We start from the raw sequence: 19115 nt of genomic DNA on the forward strand, positions 1-19115 counted from the left end.
CCTTGAATTAAATTAACCCTTAAAACTCCCTCACTCACCAAACTCCATCTGAAGCACTCAAGTGCAGCCCAAAGCATGACTCCAGTGCAGATGAAGCAGCAGAAGTTGGTTGGGCCTAGGACACTACCCTGAGGAACTCCTGCAGTGATGTCCTTCCTTTGCGCTAGGTATGATTCCATCCAGTGGAGAGTTTTCCCCCTAATTCCCATTGACTCCAGTTTTGCTAGGGCTCCTTGATGCCACACTCCATCAAGTGCGACCTTGATGTCAAGGGCAGTCACTCTCACCTCAACAGTGCAGCTCTTCTGTCCATGCTTGAACCAAGGCTGTAATGTTCCTGGTCCCGGGTCAGGTTAACGTTCCTGGTCCTAGCCCTGGGTCAGGTTAATGTCCCAAGTCCCTGGCCAAATAAATATTCCCTTTTCCAGGTCAGGTTAATGTTCCCGGTCCCGGGTCAGGTTATGACTCCCGGGTCAGGTTAATGTTCCCGGTCCCGGGTCAGGTTAATATTCCCGGTCCCGGGTCAGGTTATGACTCCCGGATCAGGTTAATGTTCCCGGTCCCGTTCCCGGTTAATGTTCCCGGTCCCGGGTCAGGTTCATGTTCCCGGTCCCGGTCCCGGTTAATATTCCCGGTCCCGGTCCCGGTTAATATTCCCGGTCCCGGTCCCGGTTAATGTTCCCGGTCCCGGTCCCGGTTAATGTTCCCGGTCCCGGGTCAGGTTCATGTTCCCGGTCCCGGTCCCGGTTAATATTCCCGGTCCCGGTCCCGGTTAATATTCCCGGTCCCGGTCCCGGTTAATGTTCCCGGTCCCGGTCCCGGTTAATGTTCCCGGTCCCGGTCCCGGTTAATGTTCCCGGTCCCAGGTCAGGTTCATGTTCCCGGTCCCGGTCCCGGTTAATATTCCCGGTCCCGGTCCCGGTTCATGTTCCCGGTCCCGGGTCAGGTTCATGTTCCCGGTCCCGGTCCCGGTTAATGTTCCCGGTCCCGGTCCCGGTTCATGTTCCCGGTCCCGGGTCAGGTTCATGTTCCCGGTCCCGGTTAATATTCCCGGTCCCGGTCCCGGTTAATGTTCCCGGTCCCGGTCCCGGTTAATGTTCCCGGTCCCGGTCCCGGTTAATGTTCCCGGTCCCGGTCCCGGTTAATGTTCCCGGTCCCGGGTCAGGTTCATGTTCCCGGTCCCGGTCCCAGTTGCGGGTTTGATTGTTTTTTGCTGAGTCACCGCGTCTCTTGTCTCCATGGAGACGACCCGCCCCCCCCCCCGCGGTCAACAGAGACTCGGTAACCGGGAGGAGGACCGGGGGGTTTGGAGATCCGGCTCCCGGTGTCTCCGGGACCGACTCTTTCTTTCCCTGTTGATTTCCCGCTGCTGCCAGATGTTCGCTGCGGGATTGCCGCCGGTTCCCGGGCCACCGCCACATGTTGAGTTTGAGAATTTTGGCTGCAGTTTAAAGGAGGCGCCAGAAATTCCGCAGCTGCTGAAAGGTCGAGTTTTGTTTAAAGATTTTGCGGAGATGCAGCTGCCGAACTTTCCAGCCGCAATTTTCCAGCTGCAACATCTGGAGGAATTACACCTGGAGAAAAATCACATTGAAGAGATTCCGCCGCAAATCAACTGTCTGCAGAAACTCCGAGTTTTATATTTGAACAGTAACAAACTACTCAGTATCTGTGAGGAACTGGGTGACTTGCAGCAGCTGCAGAGTTTGGACCTGAGTAAAAACCCTCTCCATCTCAGTCTCTTCACTAACACTGTGTGCCGATTGCGGGCTCTGCGGGAACTCCGCCTGTACAACATGAACCTGAAGCAATTCCCAGGGCAGATCTGTAAGAAGCTCCATCATCTGCAGCTACTCGGTTTGTCCGGGAATAACCTGGACTCTCTACCCTGGGAGATCAGCAACCTAACTGAACTCCAACAACTCTACCTCCAGTCCAACAATCTGCAGGTTTTACCCTTTGGCTTTTGCCAACTGCATCGTTTGGAGATTTTGGATCTGAGGCAGAATGCATTGATTTATCTCCCGGATGATATCAACTGTTTACAAAACCTGAAACATTTATACCTCAGCGATAACCATCTGGCTTTCATTCCCCAAGCCCTTGGCAGCTGCAGCAGTCTGTGTGTGTTAGACATCAGCAGGAACTGTCTAGACCTCAATCTCCTCCAATCACTTCCAGACAGTCTGGCAGAACTTGATCTATCTGATAATCAGCTACACACTTTCCCAACTGTAGTCTGCCAGCTCAGGGGGGCTTTACAGCTCCTCTATCTGAGAAACACACAGTTAAAAAGTCTAAGCTGCTGCTTCTCCGACTTAACAGGGATTCGCTTCTTGGACCTCAGTCAAAATGTTCTCAGGTACTTCCCCAAGCAAATCTGCAGCCTCAGCCAGTTGGAGGTTCTGTCGCTGGATGACAGCAAACTGAAAGAGGTACAAGTCTCTTTAATGGCAATCGAGCGTAAGGCAGGGATGAGAAGTGTACCATTGTGGGACTTGAGAACAGTGCAGTAAGCAGTAAGATTCTTAATAAGGAACACAAGAATCGCAGTTTCAGATGCAGAGATCTTTAAGACAGAGTAGGAATAACAAAGGGGGAGCTGAGGAGCTAGAGAAAGTCAGGGATGTTAAATGCTCAGAAGGCAATGGTTATCCACAGATGTTACTCTAGGCACTGGATTATGGAAAGTTAGTGGAGCCAAATGCGGCAGTTCAGATGTACCTCAGAGATACAGGGATATGAGAAGTTATGGTAACAGGGAAAGAGCTGGGAATGGGACTAATTGAATGAGAGCCAGCACAGGCATAATGGACCTAATGGCCTCTTTCTGGTCTGTATGATTCAGTGAGATTCTGTGTTGGTTGGGAGATGAGTTAACTGCAGAACAACTAGACACAGCAAGCCAATGAACCGATTTAGAAAGGCTCAAAATGTTGGGCTTTTAAATGGAGGTCAGGGATCAAATGGAGGTTCTTGTTTAGTCTTGCATGGAGTAAGTTCGCTGGACCAGTATTTATTGCCCATCCCTAGTTCACCTTGAGAAGGTGGTGGTGAGCTGCCTTCTTGAACTGCTGCAGTCCATGTGGTGTAGGTACACCCACAGTGCTGTTAGGGAGGGAGTTGAAGGATTTTGACCCAGCGACAGTGAAGGGACAGGGATATATTTCCAAGTCAGGATGTTGAGTGGCTTGGAAGGGAACTTGCAGGTGGTGGTATTCCCATCTATCTGCTGTCCTTCTAGATGGGAGTGGTCATGGGTTTGTAAGGTGCTGCCAAAGGAGCCTTGGTGAATTCCTGCAGTGCATCTTGTAGATGGCACACACTGCTGCTACTGTGTATTGGTGGTGGAGGAAGTGCATGTTTAATGGGGTACCTATCAAATGGGCTGTTTTGACCTGCATTGTGACAAGCCTCTTGAGTGTTGTGGGAGCTGCACTCATCCAGGCAAGTGGGGAGTATTCCATCACACTCCTGACTTGTGCCTTGTAGATGGTGGACAGGCTTTGGGGGGTCAGGAGTTGAGTTACTCGTCGCATGATTCCTAGCCTCTGACCTGCTCTTGTAGCTACAGTATTAATATGGAGAGTCCAATTCAGTTTCTGGTCAATTTATAGTGGGAGATTCAGCTATGGTAATGTCATTGATTTGTCAAAGGGTGACTTTTACATTCTCTCTTCTTGGAGATGGTCAAAAATTTGGAAGATTGAGTATAATATGGGAAAATGTGAACTTTTCCACTTTGGCAGGAAGAATAGGAAAGCAACATATATTTTGCTACAGCTGTACAGAGCCTTGGTGAGACCACATCTAGAGCATTGTGCAGTTTTGGTCTCCCTATTTTAGAAAAGATATAAATGTGTTGGAAGCAGTTCCGAGAAAGTTCTCTTGACTGAAACCTGGAATGGGGGGGTTATCTTATGAGGAAAGGTTGGACAGTCTGGGCCTGTATCCACTGGAGTTTAGAAGAATGAGAGGTAATCTTATTGAAACATATAAGATCCTGAGGGGACTTGACAGAGTGAATGCTGAAAGGATGTTTCCCCTTGTGGGAGAGCCTAGAACTAGGTGAGACAGTTTAAAAATGAGGGGTTTCCCATTTAAGACAGAGATCAGAAGAAAGTCTTTCTCTCAGAGGACGTGAATCTTTGAAACTCTCTTCCCCAGAGGGCGGTGGAGCAGGATCAATTAATATTTTTAAGACAGATTCTCGACAAACAAGGGAGTCAAAGGTTATCAGGGTGGAGGGATGGGGTGTGTAGGTGGAATGTGGAGTTGTGGCCACAATCAGACCGGCCATGATCTTATTGAATAGTGAAGTAAGCTTGAGAGGCCAAATGACCTACTCCTGCTCCTGATTTGTATGTTCGCATGATATTGCCTGGCCCTTGTGTTGTGCTTGCCACTTCAAAATTTTTTATATTTTTTATTATTCATTCATGGGGTGTGGGCTTTGCTGGCTGGGCCAGCATTTATTGCCCATCCCTAGTTGCCCTTGAGAAGGTGGTGGTGAGCTGCCTTCTTGAACTGCTGCAGTCCATGTGGTGTAGGTACACCCACAGTGCTGTTAGGGAGGGAGTTCCAGGGTTTTGACCCAGCGACAGTGAAGAAACGGTGATATATTCCCAAGTCAGGATGGTGAGTGGCTTGGAGGGGAACTTCCAGGTGGTGGTGTTCCCATCTATCTGCTGCCCTTGTCCTTCTAGGTGGTAGTGGTCGTAGGTTTGGAAGATGCAGCTTAAGGAGCCTTGGTGAATCCCTGCAGTGCATCTTGTAGATGGTACACACTGCTGCTAATGGGTCGATGGTGGAGGGAGTGAATGTTGCTGGATGGGGTGGCAATCAAGTGGGCTGCTTTGTTCTGGATGTTGTCCAGCTTCTTGAGTGTTGTGGGAGCTGCATCTCCTTAAGGGTATAAACAATGAAAAATAGTGTTGATATTTGGTAAACTTGTAATGAGGTGTACAGACAGTGGATTCCCACCAGGAGTGAATTAGATAGCTCACAGCAAAACTTTTAGACAGTGTTATTGAAATGCTGAAGGCCATGATGAAAAGAGGATGTTGGGGCAGAGTTGGCAATGTTATTCTACAGAATCACAGGATCTTTACAGCACAGAAGGAGGCCATTCAGCACATCGAGAAATCTATCTAGTCCCACTCCCCTGCCTTCCCCCCATGAACATGCACGTTCTATTTTTTCAGATAGCAATCCAATTTCCTTTTGAATACCTCGAATACTTGCCCATGAACAGGGGAGAGATCTGACCCTGAGTGAGATACAGCCAGAGTGAGTGTGGGTATTGGCAATTTGGTGCACAGTGGGAATTCGGTGCAGAGGGGAAGAGGTGCTCTTTACATTTTTTTTTGGCTATCCAACTTCTTAAACCTTCAGAGAGTGGTCTTGCCCTGCTGTAGCTGTAGAGGCTACAAGGGAAAGGAATGACTGGTAAGTAGTGGGTAAGGTCGGGTAAGTATTTACTACTTATATCGCTTATAATTTAAGGTCTTTTTGTGGTTTATAGTTTGTATGTTCTGAACGTGGTTCAGGAAAGAAGGGCCCTAGAGTAATTGATTTAAAATGTTTAATTAAAAGAGATAAGTCATGGCAGGAGCGCTCAAAGCCGTGGTGTGCTCCTCGTGCTCCATGTGGGAAGCCGGGGACATTTTCAATGTCCGGGACCAGCATGTGTGTAGGAAGTGTGTCCAGCTGCAGCTCCTGGAAGCTCAGGTTTCAGAGTTGGAACGGCGGCTGGGGACACTGTGGAGCATCCGAGAGTCTGAGAGCATCGTGGATAGCACATTTAGAGAGGTGGTCACACCGCAGATAAAGGGACTTGAGGAAGGAAGGGAATGGGTGACCACCAGGCAGCCCAAGAGAAACAGGCAGGTAGTTCAGGAGTCCCCTGTGGTCCCGCTCGCAAATCGGTATTCCGCTTTGGAGGCTGATGAGGGCGCTGGCTCCTCCAGGGAGTGCGGACAGAGCCAAGCTTCTGGCACCACAAGCAGCCTGTCTGTACAGGAGGGGAGGAAGAGAGGAAGAGCAATAGTAATAGGGGATTCTATAGTCAGGGGAACAGATAGGTGCTGCTGTGGCCGTCATTGTGACTCAAGGATGGTGTGTTACCTCCCTGGTGCCAGGGTCCGGGATGTCACTGAACGGCTGCAGGGCATCCTGAAGGGGGAGGGTGATAAGGCAGAGGTCGTGGTACATGTTGGTACCAATGACATAGGTAGAAAGAGGGATGAGGTCTTGCATCAAGAATTCAGGGAATTAGGCAGTCGACTAAAAAGCAAGACCTCTCAGGTTGTAATCTCTGGATTACTCCCGGTGCCACGTGCTAACAAGCTCAGAAATAGGAGAATAGCGCAGATGAATACGTGGCTTAAGAGTTGGTGCAGGAGGGAGGGTTTTAGATTCCTGGATCACTGGGACTGTTTCTGGGGAAGGTGGGACCTGTACAAGTGGGACGGTCTACATCTGAACCAGAGCGGGACTAACATCCTTGCGGGCGGGTTTGCTAGTGCTGTTGGGAGGAGTTTAAACGAATTCGGCAGAGGGAGGGGACACAGAATGTTAGAAGAATAGGGACACATCATAATACAGTAAAACAATCAAGTCAGAGGGAGTACAGCTGCAATAAGCTTCACGGGAGTAAGGCAAGGCTGGATGGCCTCTACTTTAATACCAGGAGTATTACAGGTAAAACGGATGAGTTAAGGGTGAGAATTGACATGTGGAATTGTGATATAGTAGCCATCACTGAGACGTGGTTGAGGGAAGGGCAGGATTGGCAGCTCAACATTCCGGGATATAGAATCTTCAGGTGGGTCAGGGGAGGGGGTAAAAGAGGAGGAGGTGTTGCATTATTAGTTAAGGAGTCAGTTACTGCAGTAAGGAGAGATGATATCTTGGAGGGGGCATCGAGCGAAGCTTTATGGGTAGAGCTTAGGAATAAAAAAGGGGCAGCCACATTGTTAGGTGTTTATTATGGACCCCAAGATAGTCAGTGGGAAATTGAGGATCAAATACGTGCACAATTTGTGGAGGTGTGTAAAAACAATAACAATAGGGTAATTATATTTGGTGATTTCAACTTTCCCAACATTAATTGGGATAGACATAGTGTTAAGGGCTTGGATGGAGTGGATTTCTTGAAATGTGTACAGGAGAACTTTTTAGGTCAATATGTAGAGGGTCCAACAAGGGACAGCGCAGTGCTGGACCTAATTCTGGGGAATAAACCCGGACAGGTGGCTGAGATGGTGGTGGGGGAGCATTTTAGTGATAGCGACCACAACATGGTACAGTTTAAGCTTGTTATGGACAAAGAAATAGACAAGTTGCAAAAAGATGTTTTGGATTGGGGGAGAGTGAATTTTAGTAAAATAAGGCAGGATCTGGCCAAGGTAGACTGGGAACCTGTGGGGAAATCTACAGAGGAGCAGTGGGGGGTATTCAAAAAGGAAATGGAGAGGGTACATGCTCAACATATTCCCTCTAGGGTGATAGGAAGAGTAACAAGCCCAGAGAACCATGGATGACCAGAGATATTCAGGTTGCGATGAGTAGGAAAAGAGAGGCTTTTAGCAGGTACAAGGGAAGCAAATCAGCAGAGGCATTAGTGGAGTACAGAAAATGCAGGGTGGAGCTTAAGAAAGCAATTAGGAAAGCAAAGAGGGGATATGAGAAAGCTCTGGCTAGTAAAAGTAGGGAAAATCCCAAGATATTCTATAAGTATATCGATGGGAAGAGGATAACCAGGGAAAGAGTAGGGCTCATTAGGGACCAAGAGGGCAATCTATGGGTGGAGCCAGAGGACCTTGCTAGAGTGTTGGATGAATACTTCACATCCGTCTTCACCCAAGGGAATGAGGATGAAGGTATCGAACTTGGGGCGAGAGACTGCGAAGTTCTTGAGCAAAGTGATATCGGGAGTGACAAGGTATTGGAGGTGTTGGCAGACTTAAAAGTGGACAAATCTCCAGGTCCGGATGATGGGTGTCCCAGACTGCTGAGGGAGGCAAGGGAGGAGATTGCAGGGGCTCTGACCCAAATTTTTAATTCCTCTCTGGCCACAGGGGAAGTGCCAGAGGACTGGAGAACAGCTAATGTAGTCCCGCTATTTAAGAAGGGTTGTGGAGTTAAGCCAAGAAACTATAGACCGGTGTGTCTCACGTCAGTGGTAGGGAAACTGTTGGAGAAAAGTCTGAAGGAGAGTATCTATCTCCACTTGGAGAGGCAAGGTTTGATCAGGGATAGTCAGCATGGCTTTGTTAGAGGGAGGTCATGCCTAACAAATTTGATTGAATTTTTTGAGGAGGTGACCAGGTGTGTAGATGAGGGTAGTGCAGTTGATGTAGTTTATTTGGATTTCAGCAAAGCCTTTGACAAGGCCCCACATGGGAGACTTATAAAGAAGGCAAAGGCACATGGGATACAGGGTAATTTGATAAGGTGGATTCAAAATTGGCTTAGTTGTAGGAGACAGAGGGTGATGACAGAAGGCTGCTTTAGTGACTGGAAGCCAGTGTCCAGTGGCGTAACACAGGGATCTGTGCTGGATCCCCTATTATTTGTTGTTTATATAAACGACATAGATGACTATGTGGGGGGTAGAATTAGTAAGTTTGCGAATGACACAAAGATTAGCCGGGTGGTTAACAGTGAGGTTGAGTCTCTTGGACTACAGGAAGATATCAGTGGGATGGTCAAATGGGCAGATAAGTGGCAGATGGAATTTAACCCTGAAACATGTGAGTGATACACTTTGGAAGGAGTAATTTGACAAGGAAGTATTCAATGAATGGCATGGCACTAGGAAGTTCTGAGGAACAAAGGGACCTTGGCGTATGTGTCCATAGATCTCCTGAAGGCGGAAGGGCATGTTAGTGGGGCAGTGAAAAAGGCATATGGGACACTTGCCTTTATCAATCGAGGCATAGATTACAAAAGTAAGGAGGTCATGTTGGAGTTGTATAAAACCTTGGTGAGGCCACAGCTGGAGTACTGTGTGCAGTTCTGGTCGCCACATTTTAGGAAGGATGTGATTGCACTGGAGGGGGTGCAGAGGAGATTCACCAGGATGTTGCCTGGGATGAAACATTTAAGTTATTAAGAGAGGTTAGATAGACTTGGGTTGCTTTCGTTGGAGCAGAGAAAACTGAGTGGCGACCTGATCGAGGTGTACAAGATCATGAGGGGCATGGGCAGGGTGGATAGGGAGCAGCTGTTTCCCTTATTTGAAGGGTCAGACACAATGGGACATAAGTTCAAGGTGAGGGGCAGGAGGTTTAGGGGGGGATGTGAGGAAAACATTTTTTACCCAGAGGGTGGTGACGGTCTGGAATGCGCTGCCTGGGAGGGTGGTGGAGGCGGGTTGCCTCACATCCTTTAAAAAGTACCTGGATGAGCACTTGGCACGTCATAACAACCAAAGCTATGGGCCAAGTGCTGGTAAATGGGATTAGGTAGGTAGGTCAGGTGTTTCTCACATGTCGGTGCAGACTCGATGGGCCAAAGGGCCTCTTCTGCACTCTGTGATTCTGTGAACCTGCCTCCACCCCCTCTCAGTAAGTTTGTTCCAGACTCCAACCATCCTCTGGGTGAATTTTTTTTTCTCACGTCACATTTACTCCTTTTGCCAATTATTTTGAATCTGCGCCCTCTAGTTTTTGATGCTCTCTTGAATGGGAATGGTTTCCCACTGTTTAACCTGTCTTTACCCCTCAGGATCTTGAATACCTCGATCAAGTCTCCTCTCAGCCTTCTTTTCTCCAAGGAAAACAGTCTCAAACTTTCTAAACTATCCTCATAGCTACAGTTCTTTATCCCTTCAATCATTCTTGAAAATCTCCTCTGTACTCTCTCCGATGTCTTCACACCCTTCTTCAAGTATGGCACCCAGAACTGGATGCAATACTCCAGATGAGGCTTAACTAGTGTCTTATACAAGTTAAACATGACCTCCTTACTCTTGTACTGAATACTCTATTAATAAAGCCCCAGTTACTATATGCTTTATTAACTGCTCTCTCAACATGCCATGCAATCTTCAATGACCTATGTACAAATACACTAAGGTCTCTCTGCTCCAACACCTCCTTTAGAGTTTCTCCCTTTATTTTATACTGTCTTATTATATTCTTCCTATCAAAATGATTCACCTTACACTTTTCTGCATTGAATTTCATCTGCCACTTTTCTGCCCAATCCACCAACTTGCCTATGTCCTTTTGAAGTTCAAGACTATCCTCATCACAGTTGACCAACTTTCTAATCTTCGTATCAACTGCAAATTTTGAAATCATGCCCTGAACATCACAGTCTAGGTCATTAATATACATCGGGAAGAGCATGGAGCCCAACACTGACCCCTGGGGAACTCCATTACAAACCTTCCTCCAACCTGAAAAACAACCATTTATCACTACTCTCTGTTTCCTGTCACTCAGCCAATTTCTTATCCAAGTGCCTACTCTCCCTTTTATTCCATGAGCTAGAATTTTGCTCACAAGTCTGTTGTGTGGCACTGTATCAAATGCCTTTTGAAATCCATATACACCACATCAACAACGTTTCCCTTATCAACCTTCTCTGTTACCTCCTCAAAAAAACTCCAGCAAGTTAGTTAAATATGATTTTTTCTCAATTAATCCATGTTGGCTTTCCTTGATGACTTGTCTAAGTGACTATTGATTTTATCCTGTACTGTAGTTTGCAGAAGTTTCTCTACCACTGAGGTCAAATTGACTGGCCTGTAGTTGCCGGCTTTATCCTTGCACCCATTTTGAACAAGGGTGTAACATTCGCAATTCTCCAGTCCTCTGGCACCTCCCCTGTGTCTAAGGAAGACTGGAAGATTATCACCAGTGCCTCTGCAATTCCCACTCTCACTTCCCTCAGTACCCTTGGATGTATCTCATCTGGTCCTAGTACCTTATCTCTTTTTAAGTAACAATAGCCTTTCTAACATCTCCTGCTTCTCAGTTGTAAATTCTTCTAGTGTGCCAATTACTTCCTCTCTCACCTCGGCCTGGGCAGTATCTTCTTCCTTTGTAAAGACAGATGCAAAGTACTCATTTAATACCTCCGCTATTTCTCCTGCCTCCATGTGCAAGTCCCCTTTTTTACCCCAGGTCGGCCCTATTCTTCCTTTCATCCCCCTTTTATTAGAAGATCTTGGGATTGCCTTTTATGTTAGCTGCCAGAAAGCAGTTATAGGGGATCTGAATAAGCATTTGTAAATAAAGACTATAAAAGGAAATGGGAGATAAAACTGAAAAAAGAGACAACAGCCTAGAACTTCCGATCTCCGGGGCTGGTGTGGGGTGTACCCCAAATGATGCACTTGGGGCTCCCCAGAATATTCATGCAAGGATTGCACAGGAATTGCCCATGAAATTAAAACTTCTGATGGGCAATTACCCTGCTCTGGGATCCATCCGAAATTTCGATTTAAATCAAAGATTTTGGATGGTTCCAATTATCTTAGCAGAATAGTTACCCAGGAAAAGTTAGAAGAATTTATACCACTTATAACTCCTGGGTAACAATGGCACTGACCCGTCCCAACCCCCCACTGGGCCCGCAACTACCATCCCGACCCCCCGAATACCACCACCCCCCGGACCACCCCCTGACAATCCTCCTGGCCCAACTACCCCCAACCCAACCCCTACTTCACCCAAGCCCCCCTCAACTAGCCCTCATCTGCCGACTAACTCCCTGACCCCCCTAACTACCCCAGACTATCCCCCACCCCTGACTACCCCCATCAACCTACCAGTCCCCAACTATACCTGACTACCCCCTACTACACCCATCCCCTGACCACCCCCGACTACCTTGGACTAGCTCCCCACCCTGACTCTTCTTCCACTCCCAACTACCCCTGTACAATCCACCCACCCTAACTACCCTCCCACCCGCCGGACTACATCCCCCAACTATCCTCCCGACCCCCTGACTACCCTCAACCCTCCTGACCCACCACCCGATCCAGCCAACCCATCCTATCACCCCATGGCCGACCATCCCCCAAATACCCTTCCGAACCCCCCCGACTATCCCCCCCCTCCCCCACCCCAACCCCCGACTTACCCCACTCCCGCCCCCGGACTACCCCTCCAACAGACCGACTACCCTTCCGAACTGACTCCCCGAATCCCCAACCCATCCTACCCCCAATCACCTGACCCTTCCAACTAACCATTTGAATGCCCATGACCAACTACTTGACCCCAATCCTACCACCTCCCCATTCCAACCCCCATCCTACCCACTTACCTTACACACAGGCCTTCTCCTTAGTTTCTCATAATGACTGAGACATTTAAAATTACCTGCTTTATGGCTGCTCATGCTGTAGAAAGGGGGAATGGCTTCCTTTCCTCTGTGCCACTGCAATAGATTGATGGCTGCAGGAACCCGCTGTGCTGCACTTTTCTGAGGAGTCCCGAGTTGGAAGATTGGGCGTGAAATTTGCAGCACCTGAGTAAGGCAAGTAAAAAAGAGCAGAGTGGCAATCCGACTGTGATTGCCACTCCTCAAACCTCTGTTCCAGTTGAGCTTCTATTTTGCTCTCCCTTATACCCCGAACCTCCTCTGCATCTGTTCTCCTCTGCACTCTCTTTAAGGCCTTGATATCCTTCCTAAATAGTGTTGGCCAGAAATGCACACAATACCCCAGCATAACCAGTGTTTTATAAAGGTTCATCATGATGAGCCCAGGCAGGTAGAAGGCATATCAGTAGGGGAGCATTTTGGACATAGTGACCATAACTCAGTTAGATTTAGGATAGTTATGGAAAAGGATAAGGTTGTTCCGGAAATAAAAGTTCTAAACTGGGGAAAGGCTAATTTTACTAAGATGAGATACAATTTAGCCCAAGTGGACTGGGAGCAGCTACTTGCAGATAAAACTGTGTCAGAGCAGTGGGAGGCATTCAAGGAGGAAACAGTGAGAGTACAGGGCAAATATGTTCCCGTAAAGACAAAGTGGGGGATGAAGTCCGGAGATCCCTGGATGTCAAGGGACATAAAGGTTAGGATTAAGAAAAAAAGAGAAGCTTATGGCAGATACCGAGGGCTCAATATGACAGAGTCCCTAAAGGAGTATAAAAAGTGCAGGGGGGAACTTAAAAAGGAAATTAGGAAAGCTAAGAGAGTGCATGAGAAAGCATTGGTGGGTAGAATAAAGGAAAACCAAAAGGGGATTTTTAAATATATAAAGAGCAAGAGAATAACTAGGGAAAGAGTCGGGCCAATTAGGGACCATAGAGGTAATCTGTGTGTGGACCCGGAAGACGTGGGTACAATCCTCAATGAATACTTTGCATCGGTCTTCACGATGGAAAAGGATGATGCAGATATAAACATCAGGGTGGAGGACTGTGAAATATTAGAGGAAATTAACATAGAGAGAGGAGGTACTAGTGGGTTCAGCAGCCTTAAAAGTGGATAACTTCACAGGCCCGGATGAGATGTATCCCAGGCTGTTGAGGGAGGCAAGGGAAGAGATGTCAGGGGCCCTGGCAGTAATTTTCAAATCCCCTCTGGCCACAAGTGAAGTGCCAGAGGACTGGAGGACTGCTAACATTGTCCCATTATTAAAAAAGGGAGGAAGGGATGGACCAGGAAATTACAGACCAGTCAGTCTAACCTCGGTGGTGGGGAAGTTACTGGAAGGAATCCTGAGGGACAGAATATATCTGCACTTGGAGAGACACGGATTGATCAGGGATAGTCAGCATGGATTTGTTAAGGGAAGGCCGTGTTTGACAAATTTGATCGAATTTTTTGAGAAGGTAACCAGGAGTGTTGATGAGGGTAATGCATTTGATGTAATCTACATGGACTTTAGCAAGGCTTTTGATAAGGTCCCTCATGGCAGACTGGTCAAGAAAGTAAGAGCCCATGGGATCCAAGGCAAAGTGGCACTTTGGACCCAAAATTAGCTGAGAGGCAGGAAGCAGAGGGTGATGGTAGAGGGATGTTTCTGTAACTAGAAATCTGTTTCCAGAGGGGTTCCGCAGGGTTTGGTGCTGGGAACCTTGCTGTTTGTGGTGTACATAAATGATTTGGGCTTAAGTGTAGGGGGTATGATCAAGAAGTTCGCAGATGACACGAAAATTGGTCGGGTGGTAAATAGTGAGGAGGATAGCCATAAACTGCAGGAGGATATCAATGGACTGGTCAGGTGGGCAGAGCAGTGGCAAATGGAATTCAACCTGGAAAAGTGTGAGGAAATGCACTTGGGGAGGGCTAACAAGGCAAGAGATTACACTATGAATAGTAGGACCTTGGAAAGTGCTGAAGATCAGAGGGACCTTGGTGTGCATATCCACAGTTCACTGCAGATAGCGGGTCAGGTAGATAAGATGGTTAAGAAGGCATATGGGATACTTGCCTTTATTAGCCGAGGTATAGAATACAAGAGCAGGGAGGTTATGTTGGAATTGTATAAAACGCTGGTTAGGCCACAACTGGAGTACTGTGTGCAGTTCTGGTCACCACACTATGGGAAGGATATGATTGCACAGGAGAGGGTGCAGAGGAGATTCACCAGGATGCTGCCTGGGCTGGAGGGTCTGAGCTATGAGGAAAGATTGGATAGGCTGGGGTTGTTTTCCTTGGAGCAGCGAAGGTTGAGAGGGGACCTGTTAGAGTTGTATAAGTGTGTGAGGGATATAGATAGGGTGGATAGGAAGGCATTTTTTCCATTAGTAGAAGGATCAATAACCAGGGGGCATAGATTTAAGGTAAGAAGTAGAAGGCTAAAAATGGAGTTGAGAATTTTTTTCACTCAGAGGATGGTAGGAGTCTGGAACTCACTGCCTGAACGCGTGGTTGAGTCAGAAACTCTCATAACATTTAATAAGTATTTAGATATTCACTTGCCTCCAGGGCTATGGGCCAAGCGCTGGAAAATGGGCTTAGTGTAGTCAGATCTTTGTTGACTGGTGTGGACATGATGGGCCGAATGGCCTCCTTCTGTGATGTAAATGTCTATGAGCCTATGAGTCTACATCCTTGCTTTAGTACTCTATGCATTTATTTATCAATCCAAGGATCCCACATGTTTTTATAACCAGCCTTCTCAACCCGTCCTGTTGGCTTCGAGGTCTTGTATTCACTATATCCCTAGGTTTCTCTGTTCCTGGACCCTCTTTAAAATTATACCATTTAATTTATATTTCCTCTTTTTATTCTTCCTACCATGTATCATTTCATAAAGTGTATCATTTCAATAGATATATTCAGTGGAAGATTTGATTTGAGGTTGTTTCTCCTTACACTAGAGAAGGAAATTTTATAGGGGTATTTAAAATTGAGTGTTTCGGTCGAGGGTGGAATCTTCCTTTCCGAATACTAACATCAGTGCCGGGCAGGGAAGTCAGAATGATTCCTGCTGGGTGGCGAGACGGCTGAACACACGCGATCTTCCGCTGTTCGGCTCATGGAGTTTAACGTGGATAAGTGTGAGGTTATCCATTTCGGTCGGAAGAATAAAAAGTTGACTTATTATTTTAAATGGAGAGAAACTTCAGGATGCTTTAGTGCAGAGGGATCTAGGTGTCCTCATGCATGAATCTCTGAAAGCTAGTATACATGTACAGCAGGTAATAAGGAAGGCAAATGGAATGTTGGCATTTATTGCTAAAGGAATAGAGTATAAAAATAGGGAAGTGTTGTTGCAACTGTATAAGGCATTGGTGAGACCGCACCTGGAGTGCGGTGCACAGCTTTGGTCCCCTTACTTGAGGAAGGATATAATTGCACTGGAGGCGGTTCAGAGGAGGTTCACCAGATTGATTCCAGAGATGTGGGGTTTGTCTTATGAGAGATTGAGCAGTTTAGGCCTTTGCTCGCTAAAGTTTAGAAGGATGAGAGGAGATCTAATTGAAGTATATAAGATACTAAAGGGGATAGACAAAGTAGACATGGAGCGGATGTTTCCCCTTGTGTGGCATTCTAGAATGAGAGGCCATAGTTTTAGGCTAAGGGGTGGTAGATTTAAATCAGAGATGAGGAGGAATTACTTTTCTCAAAGGGTCGTGAATCTGTGGAATTCACTACCTCAGAGTGCAGTGGATGCCGGGACACTGAGTAAATTAGATAGACAGGTTTTTAATTAGTAATGGGTTGAAAGGTTATGGGGGAGAGTGTGGGATATTGAAGTTGAGGCCAAAATGAGATCAGCCATTATCGTAATGAATGGCGGGGCAGGCTCGAGGGGCTGAATTGCCTCCTCCTGCTCCTAGTTCTTATGTTCTTAACTATGAACCTGCAAGGAGCATGGCGAATCTTGGAGCAGGTGGGCAGGAAGTCACCCACCCACCATTACTTCATAGGATTGAAGACCCTGACACCATGTTTAAATGGCACCCAGATAGCCATTGGCTCACTGGAGACCAGGAGATCTGGATCTCCAAATGTCAAAGAGAAGAAAGCAACTTTCGGCTCCACAGTTCAGTGACACCTCCCTGGTAGCTCTCTCACAGGCAGTCCAGGAAAGATGGACAATTCTGTTTCTGAGGGATGGGAGCAGGAGGCCCTCTCACCTGACCACACCAACCTGGGAGGAGGTCCTGGGGAGGTTAGTACCCATGGGCCCAAAAAAGGACTGGCCTGCAGTGCAGGAAAAGAATGAATGATCAGCTGTGCTCCGCCAGGGTAAGTGCATTCTCTACTCACTGCAAACTCTCACTCTCATAAGGGCATCAGGCAACCTGAGAGTTAGAGTGCACAGGGATGTCACACATGACCAGTAGATGGGGCACAACACTGAATCTGTGCCAGCCACTTTAAGCTCTCCATCTCATATTAGTTCTTGGCCAAACGGATTCTTGATCACCTACTGGGGAGGGCTCAATAGCGACAATAGGCATGCATGCTCCTGAGCTGCTCATTTAATCAATTAGCCTCACAACTAATCCTTCTGTCTTTCTACAGGACAAGATAGCACATAACAAAAGAGAGCGGGCCAAGCTGGGAGGCCTCAGTACTTATGAGGATCAGGCACAGAACTGGCAGAAGAAGAGCAAAGCTTTGCCTGTGTGGAAGGTGAGATAAGGCATTTGATAAGGTGCTACATCAAAGATTATTATGGAAAATAGAAGCTCATGGTGTAGTGGGTAACATTATCATGGATAGAAGATTGGCTGGCTGGCAGAAAGCAAAGAGAATGCATAAATGGGTCTTTTTCTGATTGGCAGGATGTGACGAGTGGAGTCCCACAGGGGTCTGTACTGGGGCCTCAACTTTTTACGATTTACATCAATGGCTTAGATGAGGGGAGTGAAGACATGGTAGCTAAATTTGCAGATGACACAAAGATAGGTAGGAAAGTACGTTGTGAAGAGGACATGAGGTTGCAGATGGATATAGGTAGATTGAGTGAGTGGGCAAACATCTGGCAAATGGAGTTTAATGTGGGAAAATGTGAAGTTGTTCACTTTGGCAGGAAGAACAAAAAAGCAGAGTATTATTTAAACGGAGAATGGCTGCATAATTCTCAGGTGCAGAGGGATCTAGGTGTTCTAGTACATGAGTCACAAAAAGTTAGTATGCAGGTACAGCAAGTAATTAAGAAGGCTAATGGAATGCTATCCTTTATTACGAGAGGGATTGAACATAAAAGTAAGGATGTTATGCTTCAGTTATGCAGGGCATTGGTGAGACCGCATCTCAAATACTGTGTGCAGTTTTGGTCTCCTTATTTAAGGAAGGATGTAAATGTATTGGAGGTGGTTCAGAGGAGGTTTACTAGATTGATACCTGGAATGAGTGGGTTGTCTTAAGAGGAAAGGTTGGACAGACTGGGCTTGTTTCCACTGGAGTTTAGAAGAGTGAGGAGTGATTTGATTGAAGTAAACAAGATCCTGAACGGTCTTGACAAGGTGGACATCAAAAGGATGTTTCCTCTTGTGGGTGAGTCCAGAACTAAGGAGCACTGGTTTAAAATTAGGGGTCCCCCTTTTAGGACAGAGTTGAGGAGAATTTTTTTCTCTCCGAGGGTTGTGTGACTTTGGAACTCTCCGCCTCAGAAGGTGGTGGAGGCGGGGTCACTGAATATTTTTAAGGCAGAGGTAGATAGATTCTTGTTAGGCAAGGGGATCAAAGGTTATCGGGGTTAGATGGGAATGTGGAAATCAAAACACAAGCAGATCAGCCATGATCTTATTGAATGGCGGACCAGGCTCGAGGGGCCGAATGGTCTCCTCCTGTCTTATTTCTTATGTCCTTATGTATCGGTCTCCTCCAACAACCAAGTGAGGATGCATCCAGTCTCCATCTGCAATGTGCGGGCACTGACTGTGCACAATCTTTAATGTGTGAGCCTGCTTAGTCAATCAGTAATTCCCTCTTTTGTCTATTCCAGGCACCAGCAAGAAATGGGGGAGGACATCTCCAGGAGGCGACACAGCGCCAGCCCCCAGGCCAACTCTAAAGATGAAGGCTCAGTATCCTCAGAGGAAGCACTGTCACAATATTCACCTGCACCCTCCACCAGTGCACCTCAGTGGGTCCTAATTCTAGAACAGGCTCGGGTTCACAGTTTGATGATCACCTCACAGGCACGGGTCCACAGCTGGCAGACACAGTGACAGCCAAGGTCTCTGACACTCGGAGCACTGCTGGAGACCAGGACCCTGCTGAGTCCAATTCAGATGATGAACCTCTGGACTTGGCCTGAAGAGACCTCTTGCAGATACAGAGACAGGCAGGGGAGCATCAGACAGAGTTGTCAGAGGCCATCCACAGTCTCGACCAAAGGCTGGAGGAGTCTGTTCACGTTCTGTCTGCTGTCGTGGCTCCTGAATGCCAGTGCACCAAAGTCTCCATGGGAAGGATGGAAGCCGCCTCGGAGACCCAAGTCCAGCAGTTTTTGTTGAATATGCACTTGGACCTACACTCCATCGCTCTAGCCATGGATGTGTTTCAGCAGTGAGAGGGAGACAGGGCACCTCAACCACCCTCCAGGAGCACCTTCTCCTCAAGGAGTCAGGGAGGGGTCGTCGGGCACCCACAGGGAGAGGGGCATCAGCCAGATAACCTAGAGGCAACCACCCAGTAGTCTCCAAGGGTGTCATGCCACTCCAATTCCCCAT

The 19115-nt window shown here is 47.3% G+C and overlaps 1 protein-coding gene across 1 annotated transcript in view; it reads left to right on the forward strand.

The window, feature by feature from the left end:
- The first annotated feature begins 1238 nt into the window (after positions 1-1238).
- LOC144694284 (uncharacterized) overlaps positions 1239-19115 on the forward strand; it is a 105257-nt gene continuing 87380 nt past the window's right edge. Inside the window, exon 1 of the mRNA XM_078564620.1 lies at positions 1239-2435. Within this exon, the coding sequence (XP_078420746.1) occupies positions 1239-2435 (1197 nt within the window). The remainder of the gene's footprint in view (positions 2436-19115) is intronic.

The sequence above is a fragment of the Cetorhinus maximus genome, chromosome 19, assembly GCF_964194155.1.
Source record: "Cetorhinus maximus chromosome 19, sCetMax3.hap1.1, whole genome shotgun sequence".
NCBI classification, from domain to species: domain Eukaryota; kingdom Metazoa; phylum Chordata; class Chondrichthyes; order Lamniformes; family Cetorhinidae; genus Cetorhinus; species Cetorhinus maximus.